Below are 11,463 nucleotides of genomic sequence, written 5' to 3'. Positions count from 1 at the left end.
GGCCGTGGTTCCTGATTCATGAATACAACTGATGATCGTCGGCGCACATAGATACTTGGCAATGTTTGATGGAAAAGAACAAGTCATTCTGGAATACATTCCACAAGAGTGGTCCGAAGCAAGATCCCTTTTTTATCTTTTGCCTTTCACTTGCTACGGTACCGAGTCTTACTCTCACCAGTCACTGTTCAAAGTAAGAACTCAGTAGGGTTAAGATTGTTAAGAGAAGTTATAAGCCTTTAATTTTCGCATTAACGCTGGGAGGAGCGAGTAGAATGCTTTGCTGGTGTCGTTTGATATAATTCCCACTATTTGCCCACTATCCAAAGATAATTTCCAGTCTTGAACTAACTTTAGCATTGCCTTTTCACAACTTACTTCCTGTAAGCTGACATATTGGTAGAAAGGTGAGGATGAATGTACTTCGTTAGGTGGTCACTTAGTTTCTGTTCGAAGAATTTATTAACTATGCTGAGAACTGTTATCGGTCTGTAGTTCTTCCCATCTTTTCTTTCATTCTTTTTGTAAACAGGAATCCATTCTCCTTTTTTTCAACTGCTTGGGTATTATCCCGAGTTAATTGCCAAGTTGAAGATGTTAATTAGCGACAGAGCTACGCTCTTTTGCCCCCAGTCTTAAAAGTTTCATAGGTACCATAATTATCCCATCCCATTGATTTAGTCGGATTCGGACTTTACAGTGCCTTCACAGTTTCTGTCTTGGTAATGATGCAAAAGGAAAATTTCTCAGTGCTTGTAAAGTTATTTGCGATATTAACAACACTGGGCTGGTTGCTGAAATCGTCTTCACTAAGTGAGAGGGTATTACTGCCTCCGATGTCATCAGCCACGGTTGAAAAGTATTCTGAAAATTCCTCTGCAACGACGTTCTGATTTTCTATTTCTCCGTTGATTTCAATTTCGATGAGATCTCTACCAATGAATTGTTTCCTAGTTCCCAGGAAAGGTTTGAAAGACTTAAAGAAGTCGCTAGGCTTGGAGTTCATTTCCTGGGTTATTTTTTCCCAGAACGCTTTAATTGCTATGCATCGTTCCTTGGTCGCTTCATTTCTAGTTCTTCTCTTTATTTCCCATGCAGTTTTCTGGAGTTGGTTCTTTAGCAAACTGTTTGGCAGCTTTTCTTTTGACTCTTATCGCATCTTTCCATTTCTTGGTCATATAAGGACGTCTTTGGTGCGTACTCTTTTCTGCTTGATCGGGACATGCTCATCAATGATGTAGCTGAGCAGCCCTGACCAATAGTGGAAATTGTCATCGATGGAGTAAAAAATCTCCATCACTTGGCAGGGTGCATTCTCTAAGTCCTCTTTGAAACTTTCTTATTTAATGCTGCATATTTTGTTTGAGTAATGTTTAACCCTCATGTCCATGATTCCATAGATCAGCGCGTGATCGCTGAGTCCAGGGTTGAGGATGCCACTTGACACGAAAGCCTCAGGTCTGTTTGTGAGCAGGACATCAATGAGTGGTTGGAGTAACTCTTGCTGGTTTATCAATGAGACATGTAAGGTCGTACACATCTTCCAAATCCATTAACACTTTCCCCTCTCTTTTGTCCGGTCTCATCAGTCTATCAAGGTTTCGATCTCCTGTTATGATAACATGCTTTCTTGATGTTGACGCCCACATAAGTAGTACAGGCAACACCAATTGAACGTACGATTTGGCTTTTTTAGATTCTTGACCGATTGCTTTTTCCGTGATCAATTGATAAATAACACTTTTGCGAAATCCCACAGAAAGTACAGCTAAAATGCCTTCCTCTTCTAGGATCAAGCTAGTCTACGGGTGTATTCTCTGCTGTTGTTCCTTTCAGGATTCGGCTATGTGATTCTATTTTTTTTCGGACCGTGATTTTCCTGCGCGTGCGTAAGATTTCTTTGCTCGTGGGACTGCTCATCGTCGAGAGAATTTTTAAAGGAAGTACCCCAAGTAGGATTCGAACTCGGTATCTCCTGATTCAGAGGGGCACGCGATGACCACTAGACCACTATTACGTGATAAACTAGGGGGGAAATATCTATCGAAGAACTGTTTGCGTGACTGGAAACGAGTTTTTGTGTGTTCGTTGCGCGCAATATCAGGCCACCGTATGACTCGGTAACACATCTCACCGGGCTAATACTGTTCCGATATGGTCAAGAAAAACATTTGATATTTTGAAATACCAACGTAGAAACATGTAAAGCGTCCGTTTACTGGTTTTGATTGGAATCAATGCCCTTAACAGCAGTTTTAACGACGGTGAATACTGTTGTTATTGCGCATACGTTCTGCGCATCTCGAGATACTCGGATTTCCTATCGGTGATGCTTACTGATACAATGATATTTTTCCGCGGTTTAAAACTATCCGGAGAAAGTATATCTTAGTAAGTACTCTTGGTATCCAAAAAGAAAATTGGGGGTAACCACGCATTTTTGAGAGATAATTAAAACGACATACATTGCTTTGTATTATAAAGCTTTTCACAAATATTATTCATCAATTATCTTTGAAAAATGCGTGGTTAGAGCCAAATTTTCGTTTTGGATTTCGATAACACATGTTAAGATCTACATTTCCTGCACAATCATAAACCGGGGCCAAAATACCTTTGAATTAGTCGGCACCGTCCTTAAATGTGAACAACTATTCCACGACCGCATTCAACCTTGTGGTTGGGTTGTGGAATGTGGACTTTAGACATTGAAGTGAATATTTAGCAAGATATTGTAACATTGAAAAACAAACGATGATTCAGATATATCGTGAACTTAAAGAGAAATCGGCTAAAAATCCTTTGAACAGAGTGCAGGCTACCCATAGCCGCTTGTTGAAAAAAACAGTCAGGTTGAATCAACAACAGTGGAAGCATCCTGTCCAAATCCTTCTCAGCAACCATAATTATTTGATCAGATGTTGAATGACTTCACCGGACGTACATGTATGATTTGAAACAGATTAAATTTATAAGTCAGAATTCATTGTTCTGTATCTAAAATTACTACTTGTACAGAATACTCATTCTGTATCCAGTAAGGCTCACCCTGGTAAGTTCTCACACAGATCTCTTGCTTACATTTTATTTATCAATGCTTACCAATCGAAGCAAACTTGCTGCTGCAAGAAGAGGTACAACCTTTGCTGGAGTCACTGTGACCACATCACAGTACAGGGAACCAAATGCTGTATTGAGAGCTTTCAAAAGATCAAAAGGGATAAAGGGTACTCTACAGCTGCATTAGAAACTTTCAGTCACTGATAATAATACCAGGGGTAATTATAAACAACAACAGCAACAACAACAACAACAACAACAACAACAACAACAATAATAATAATAATAATAACAACAACAACAACAACAAATAACGATATCAACAAAAATAACCAAGTTTGACTGTTATTGTGTTCTGGGGGAACACACATGAACTATGAACAGTTGAACATCTTACTTAGTCTGTAAGTTGTACCATGGATGTTTTTTCACTTCAATACCCTACTTTACAGACTTAAAATGGAATATACTTGATTCTACCATTAGGAAAAAAATGGGTAGGCTTGTACCTCCAGTTGAACACTATATTTCATTGGCTGTATAGTGTTGTACTTCCTGTTGATTTCTGTGCTAAATCCATTGTTATCTTTGTTAATCGTTCTACTGTTCTCTTGGCCAACCCTGAAGCCCACTCAATGAGGTACGACATGACCCAGAAAAGTGGGTTGAACCCAGACACCAATCGCAATTAATTTTTGTAACATGATGTGACTTTTTGATCTGTGATTAACGGTGGCAAAAAAACTATTGTTCAATACATTCAATTAACTTGAACAGTGTTTTTTTTTTGGTTTACAGATGTACATGTAAGTTGAAAGGTGCAATAGGATTCAAAACCATTCTGTCCACACAATCAGTTAATAATGTGATGTCCTTTTATGACGGTGAATTGTCATTCTGCAACACATGATCAAAGTTATAAAAGATGTCTCTTACCTTCAACATCAATATTTTCGTCAGGAATCTCAAGAGTGATAACATCTTCATTTGATTCTTTCCAAGATCCATTAAACATGCTTTGAAAATATGCTGACTAAAACAAAAAGAGAAAATGTTGCATTCCGATCATCCAATCTGCTTGAAAACATAACTCATGGTTTACTGTTCATTTTAATGTCACCAAAAATTTTATTAAACAAAACAAAATTGTGCAAACAAAAATGTCAATAATTATAACAGATCCTCTGAAAGTACTGCAGAAGTTCCTTCTAGGATGTACAGTAAATCTGTCATCTTTTTAGTATGACAAGAACACTAAGTACCTGGCACATATATACTCTGTGAAGCCTCCAATCTCTCCCTGCAATTGTTTACACAACATCATTGTGGTCTGGAACAATCAATGACAATCAAAAAGGATAGTTTTGTAACCAAATTTAACTACAGACCAATAATGCAAGTTTGCCAATGATGTGGAAGCTACTCTTGAGGATATTGGCGGAGCAGCTGTATCAACATTCGCAGGGTATTAGGTTGTTTCCACAATGAGCAAAAGTGGTGTAGGAAGAGGTCACGCAGTATGAAGGATCACTTGTTGATAGATAAGATGGTTATAAGAGAAGCTTAGGGGAAGAAGGCTATGAAGACCTTGGATTCACACAGACTGAGAGAAGAACTCATAGATTTCCAGCAGTTATGATCACTGACACCAATTTGCTGATGATATTGCATTGATTTCAGATAACTTGGAACAATTTTAACTAGAGTGAGTTGAAACTGCTGCCACAGAAGCTGGTCTTCACATAAACAGTAGCAAGATGGAGTTCATGGCGTATAACCTCTGACAACAGGGCGACCTCACTACCTTCGACAATTCAAAGTTAAGACAATTTCAAGTACCTAGGCTCCTGGATAGATCAAACAAAGAAAGACCTTGAATGAGCAAACTAAAACTGGTATGGAAATCAAATCTCAGCAGAGATCTGAGGAATGTTTCTTTGCGGCTAGTTTTCACTAGTGATGGAGTCTCCAAATCATAGTCGGAGTTGTAAGTTAGAAGCTTATGACCTAGTGATAATCAAAGATCGGAGTTTCGTAAGCGGAGTCATAAGCTTGACGGAATCGGAGTAGGAAGAATCACAATGTTCCCATTTTCTTCTGACTACACTTATGATCCAGTGAAAACTACATTGTTGGAGTCGAAAGTACAAGTGGAAGAACCAACCAATCACAATGCTTGGAACCAAAACTGACAATGCAGTTTTCACTGGATTGTAAGTGACAGAGTCATAAACAGAGTCGGTATTCTGCCTCCGACTCTAACAGTTTGATTTTTACTAGATCGTATCACACTGTGCTTCTAATTACAACTCTGACTCCAACTCTATTGCTAGTGAAAACCAGCCTTCAGAGCTTCAGTTTAATCTGTTCTATTGCACAGGTCGGAGAGTTGGACATTGACCACTGCTTTGGAAAAAACTTGATGGTTGCTACACAAGGCTGCTAGGTGCTGCTCTAAATGTAAGCTGGAGAGATCATATATCTAATGAGGAGCTCTACGGGCCGGCATCTGCCTCCAATTTCAACAAGTCTCCAGATACAAGTGTCCGCTGCAGTTTAGTGGCCACTGTTGAAGAACTTCTTCTTTGCAAACCAAAACATGGCAGACACTCAAGGAGGCACCCAGCCATAACACTCATTGACCAACCAAAGAGTGACACTGGCCTTTCGAGGCAGGATCTTGCATCCCAAACTGGAATGAATAGACTCATTAATCAGTGCAGGTACGCCAAAACAGATAGATAGATGGGGGAAGAAAAGGTGTTTGGCAATTAGGTGGATAGATTATCGGAAGGCCTATTACATGGTGCCACATTCAAGGATTGTTGAAATGTTGGAAACAGTGAAGGTGCATGACAATATGAAGGGTTTGTTGTGTGGTAGTATGAGCGACTGGAAAACTGTGTTGACATAAAATGGGGAAGTGCTAGGTGAAGTGGGCCTGGAAAAAACATGGGATATTCCATGGGGACTCCTTGTCTCCACTGTTATTTTGTTCTTGCAATGATTCATCTCCCCATGTTGCTGAAAAGGGAGAACATTGGGTACAAACTAGGGAAGGATCAGAGGTTGATCAACCATTTGTTGTTTATGGATGACGTGAAGCTGTATGCAAGGCCTCAAGTCAAGAGGAGCTGGAGAGTTTGATCAATGTTGCGTGTGTTTCTCATTGGACATAGGGATGGCATTTGGGCTGGATAAGTGTGCTGTGTTGGTGCAGAAGCGGGGAGTGACCTTTCGTGGTGAAGGCTGGAATTGTGCTGGATGCTCAGGTGATGGGTGAGGATGACAAGAATAGGTAGAAGTACCTGGGTGTTGGAAGGGGCCCGAAATTATGCAGAAGGAGAGGAAGGAGAAGGTCAAGCAGGAATATTTGAGGAGAGGCCAACTGATGGTGAGGTAGAGGTGGTATGGTGGGAATTTGATTAGGGTGATATTTAAATGCATGGGCTATAGGTGTTGTGAGGTACATGTACAGTGCAGGAATTTTGGATTGTTCAAAGTGATTGGGAACTGAGGGTGATGGATGTGAAGATGAGGAAGAGGTTGATGATGTTTAGGGCATTCCACAAAAAGGCGAGTGTAGTGAGTTTGTAGATGAAGAGGAAGGACGGTGGGAGGGGATTGATCAGTATAAATGTTTGATTGTTACATGTGATCCACTGTTAAAAGCCGTGGAATCTTTCAGTTGGTACATACTATTTCTAGTATCTTCGCAGACATTCCAACCCTCCCGATTTGAGGTGCTGCCTCCCACTCTCCCGATTTTTATCAGATTCTCCCATTTAAATATTTTGACACAAAATTCTGCAAGCAAGAGAAAAAAAATGTGCTTATCTTAAGTATTTTTGTGCGATCTGAGAGTGTCCATTGGTAAGATTAAAGCCTTTTCTTTTTTTTCTTTTTTTGTTTTTGTTTTTTTGTCTTTGTCTTTTTTTTTTGTTTTTTTTCCTACCTTTGCCTTAAACCTACTTAAGGTGGCTGAACACAGTTTTCGTGCACGCTCTTGCTAACGCAATGCAGCGCGTGTGCAAGGATTGCAAAAAAAAAGATTAACATGGCTTCAATACAGCATTCATTGTATTTGCTCAATGCTTCCGCTATCTGTACTATTTTTCCCCATAATTGAACAAAGTGTTTTGATCGTTTTAGTCTTTTATCAGAAATGTATGTTAGAAAAGGTAACGATGCAAAGAACTCAGCAATTCGCAGATTTTGCTTTGTTATCGAAGGATCCAGTTATTAAATACAGCGCGTGCTTAGTAAGTTTAAAAATTGCGATTGAATGCAGAATAGCTTTCAAGGAAATATGCCTATTTCTCGCGAACCACTCGTTAGAATTTAAGAAAACTTTGGCACGAAAATACTTTAGGAAATAAGTAACTGGAGTATCAGAAAAAAATTGAACTTTAACAGAGGAAATTTTAGATATTCCAGTGAACCTTCAACAAGGGATAATTAAGGTGATTCCTCAGAAATTAAAGTTCCCGATGAATTTTTTTAAAACTTTCCCTGAATGTTCTCTACCAAGCACTGTTTCGAAAAAAACAATAAAAATGATAGGTCACCATTCTCGCTCAAGAGATATGATGGGCCAATCTTACCCAATTTATGCTTGTACTCATGCTATTTAGGCGCATTATTCATCGGTCCACGTTACATTTTGCGGTAGCTCGATAGGTAGTTTATAAAAGTAATACTCGGGAAAAAACTTAACAGGTAGAAAATGTCGAGCATATAGAACAATATTATATAAAATTTGTGGAAACATAACACTATTTGAAACGACGTGGACGTAAAGCGTTCGTAGAGTCGTTATTTTTGCGGTCATAATTTGCATCACAGAGTAACGGGTTCCAACATGCTTTCGCCTAGATCTTTTTTTGCTTCCGATAAATTTTTTTAGTTTTCTTTTAAATTAAGGGGCACAATATGCACATTATTATTATGCAATAAAAAATACAGGTCACCATGCTCGTTTAAAAGAAAATGAGCATTTATTTTGCTATCGAGCTTAGCTTGAGGGAAATTTCTTTCGCTGTGTACGTGCACGCGCTAATTTGCGCGCGCTAATGACGCAAAAATCGTGCGCAGTAGGGATGCGCAATGCAATACTGAGGAATCACCTTAAAGATCTCTCTGCCAAATTACTATTAAAATAGTGTTAACTTGTGAGCATCGTTACAAGCTTTTTGCATGTAAATTATAAAGAAAATGTAATGACTAGGTTTTCTGCAAATGAACAAAACCGATTTTAAAGGCCTGTTTATATTTATTCATGTTGCCATGGAAACGGCATATACGTCAGCTTAACTATCAAAAAACCGAAGTTTGTGTTGTCGACTTGCTTGCTACCACTTTTGGCGACCAAAGGATCATGGGTTTTAGAGAAAAAGGTAAATGAAAAATAGGTATCAATTTAAACTGTGTTCAGCCACCTTAAACTAAAGAACAAAGACTACTATTGGTTATAATTTTGATGTAGATTCCCATACAATTTAACAACTCAAAACTCGTCTAAGCTAATTCTCGCAACTGCAGAGAGATAATTTATGCGTGAAATTGATTGACTTTGTGCAACACATTTAGTAGTTCTTAATTTACATCAGAAATTTGCACTTTGGCCAGTAATCTCGCACTACACGAATCGCATCGCACACAACAGGAATCGCGCAGTGCGCAATGCAATTTGCATCGCACAGGAAACACAACTTACGGAATGATTTCCGTACAGGTCCCTACTTCATTATGCATGCAGAATAAATTAATTACTCATTCGCGCTATTGTTTTGTAGAACAATACGTATACCCAAGAGAACCGAATATATACATGGGTAATTTGTACTTACGGGATGAATAAAAACGGATCTCATTTTTCTCTCCCTCCCTCTCTCTCTTCTTTCCCTTCATCGCCCACACCGTTACTCGTTTTTGTCCCAGCTTTCCCCTTTCTATCTCTTTGTCTTGTTCTTATTTCCAGATCCCACTCGGCCTTTTCTGCCATTTTATCCCATGATATGTCACTCGCAGCTTGCCTTGAACTCCGACCCACTGTAAACCTCTGGATTACTTGTCCCTGTTCTTTGCCACTGAGCTAACGTGTTAAGTTGCTAATTCACACCTTGAAAATGATATTTATTTTGAATTCTGGCTGACTATTTACATAACAATAATACGTAATTATATACACGTGCCGCGCCGAGCACCTACAATCGAACTTACACTTGTAGGTTACCGTTAAGAGATCCCTGTTTTACTACTCTTGAAACAACCCATCCCTTTAATAATGCTAACCGTAACCCTAATTACGACTAAAGGCACTGTTTAGGCTTAAGGTTAGTCCATGTGATAGTTTTAGGTTTTCCAGTATTGCTGTGAACTGTGACCTGCTTTTCCTTCATGCCCCGTGCGTGCGGCACACTTATAAGTTCACTGCGTGGAAGAGTATACCAAGCTTAAAGTCTGATTGGTGCATCTTTCATGGGAAACTTTCATGCACGAGTTCATTGCAATTAAAATCGTTTCATATTTCCCTTCTTTTGAAGCAAACTTGTGTCTTCGTAATAATCAAGATGGCTACCGAAGTAAAAGGGTCACAGCAATGGGAGATTTGATCATTTGGAAATTGTCCCTGCTTTATAGCCTTTCCAGAGTTGTGCATAGAGTGGTGCAAAGAAAACAATTTACTTTCGTCTTCCGTGTCCAAAACCTGTGTGAAAACGCAGTCAGTTGGCAAAGACAAAGTGCTGCATCGGGAGATGGATCTGTTTCGCGATGCTCAAGAAAAAACTGCAATGGATAGCCTTCAATCCGCCAGAACACATATTAATTTTCTGACCGTAAACTTTCCTTGAAAAAATATTAGCCCTAGCTACCTGTGGCCGGAAAGTTTACAACTGCCTACAAGACAAGGGCTAACATCATCTCACCGCAGTTAACCATCGCCTAAACTTCGTCGACGCAGACAAATGAGCCCACAGCAGGGCATTGAAAAGACATGATGGGGAGTGAAACGAAGTATGCCTCGTACGGGAACATCCATGGATCTCTACCAAAGCTATTTACTTGGAAGTATCATTGAGCATATTGCCGATCTCTACAAAGAGCGATAAATCGCAAAATCCCTCTAAATGCACCGTTCGTGATCCTAAATACAGGAAAGGAAAAAAATATACACTTTGCAGTTTCTCGGCGAATTTTTAAGCAGACAGGAAGAACAATTTCACGATGAAAAGAGCAGGTAGCCATTAAATTTCTTATGACAGTACTTTTATTTGGTTTGTTTGTTATGTTTGCGAATCTGAACCCTATTACAACGATTTCTTGAAACTCCACTTGTTACGCTTATTCTAAAACTGAAAAATTGGTAAAATTGCAGGAAAAGTGCCGAAATTGCAGGAAAAACTGTTCGATTTTCCGTATTTCAGACAGAAGTTCGACCGACTTTTTTTAAGTCCATATTGACTTAGAAAAAAAACCTCTAAAAAGAAAGAACAAAGCGCCACAGTCCCAAAGGACGCCTATTGTTATCGCTATTGTTTTCTTGAAACAAAGGAGTGTATGCATAATGAAGTAGGGACCTGTGCGGAAATCTTGCCCAACTTACTTTAGAGCAATACTGTAGATTCCAATTTAACAAGTTCAACATTTATAACAGATGCAATTAACCTGTATGTGGTGTTAAGACAAGTTATTGGTCTGAAGTCTTATTATTGTTATTAATACAATAAACAACCAAAGAGAATAAAATTAATGTAATTACCACTGGAGCAAGTGAAAATGATAGTCTATTCATCACCCTTAATTACCTTTATAAGAAACCAATTATTAAATTCGTCACATCTGTAACTTTCAGACACTTGGCGAGTTCTCATCTAACCCTAGCGTGAAGAACAGAAATCAAATGCCATGACACTTACCAAGTGCATGTATTGTTACATCACTCCCCTCGCCATCCAGAAAGAGTGTCTGATAAATGTAGTCACAAGTGTTCTTTAACCTCTTCCTAACAAAAACGAACAATAAACATGTAAGACGAAAGCAGGATCCCATACTCCTCCGATGCATTAATAAAGCAGCGAAACATAAGGTTTGGGGAAATTAAAGCTTTCAATGACTCTCGATTTGAAAAATTCTCTAAGCAGAAGCCTTTTAGTCCTTTGAAGAGTCACTCGAGCTTACAGTACCTCTTGACGACATCAACCACTGCGTCCTCGTCCGTCCTATCCTCATTGTCACAACATTCGCACTCAGAATATTTCCTTTTTCCACCTGCCGAAGAGCCCAAATATGTTATTGTGGAGCCCATAGTCTGAAATTCGCCGCAAAGATCAAATATTCACGCATCTCCACAAACGTTTAACGTTTAGGAGAAACCTTCATTGTTTACTATCCCAGGGGTCT

General features: G+C 39.1%; 1 protein-coding gene across 2 annotated transcripts in view; it reads right to left on the bottom strand.

Annotated features, from left to right (window-relative positions):
• Positions 1–11,456, bottom strand: part of LOC138042902 (germ cell-less protein-like 1) — a 21,902-nt gene extending 10,446 nt beyond the window's left edge. Inside the window, exons 1-5 of one of the 2 annotated variants that reach the window (XM_068888953.1) lie at positions 11,247–11,456; positions 10,980–11,065; positions 4,323–4,360; positions 3,997–4,093; positions 3,103–3,200 (exon numbers count right to left, since the gene is read on the bottom strand). In XM_068888953.1, coding sequence (XP_068745054.1) covers positions 3,103–3,200; positions 3,997–4,093; positions 4,323–4,360; positions 10,980–11,065; positions 11,247–11,368 — 441 coding nt within the window. In that variant the 5' untranslated portion in view covers positions 11,369–11,456. Of the gene's footprint in view, positions 1–3,102; positions 3,201–3,996; positions 4,094–4,322; positions 4,391–10,979; positions 11,066–11,246 lie in introns of those variants that run through there. The other variant, XM_068888954.1, reaches the window with a different exon arrangement.
• Positions 11,457–11,463: the final 7 nt, after the last annotated feature.

This window comes from Montipora capricornis, chromosome 3 (genome assembly GCF_036669925.1).
Source record: "Montipora capricornis isolate CH-2021 chromosome 3, ASM3666992v2, whole genome shotgun sequence".
Classification (NCBI taxonomy): domain Eukaryota; kingdom Metazoa; phylum Cnidaria; class Anthozoa; order Scleractinia; family Acroporidae; genus Montipora; species Montipora capricornis.
This window is presented reverse-complemented; position numbering and strand designations above follow the sequence as displayed.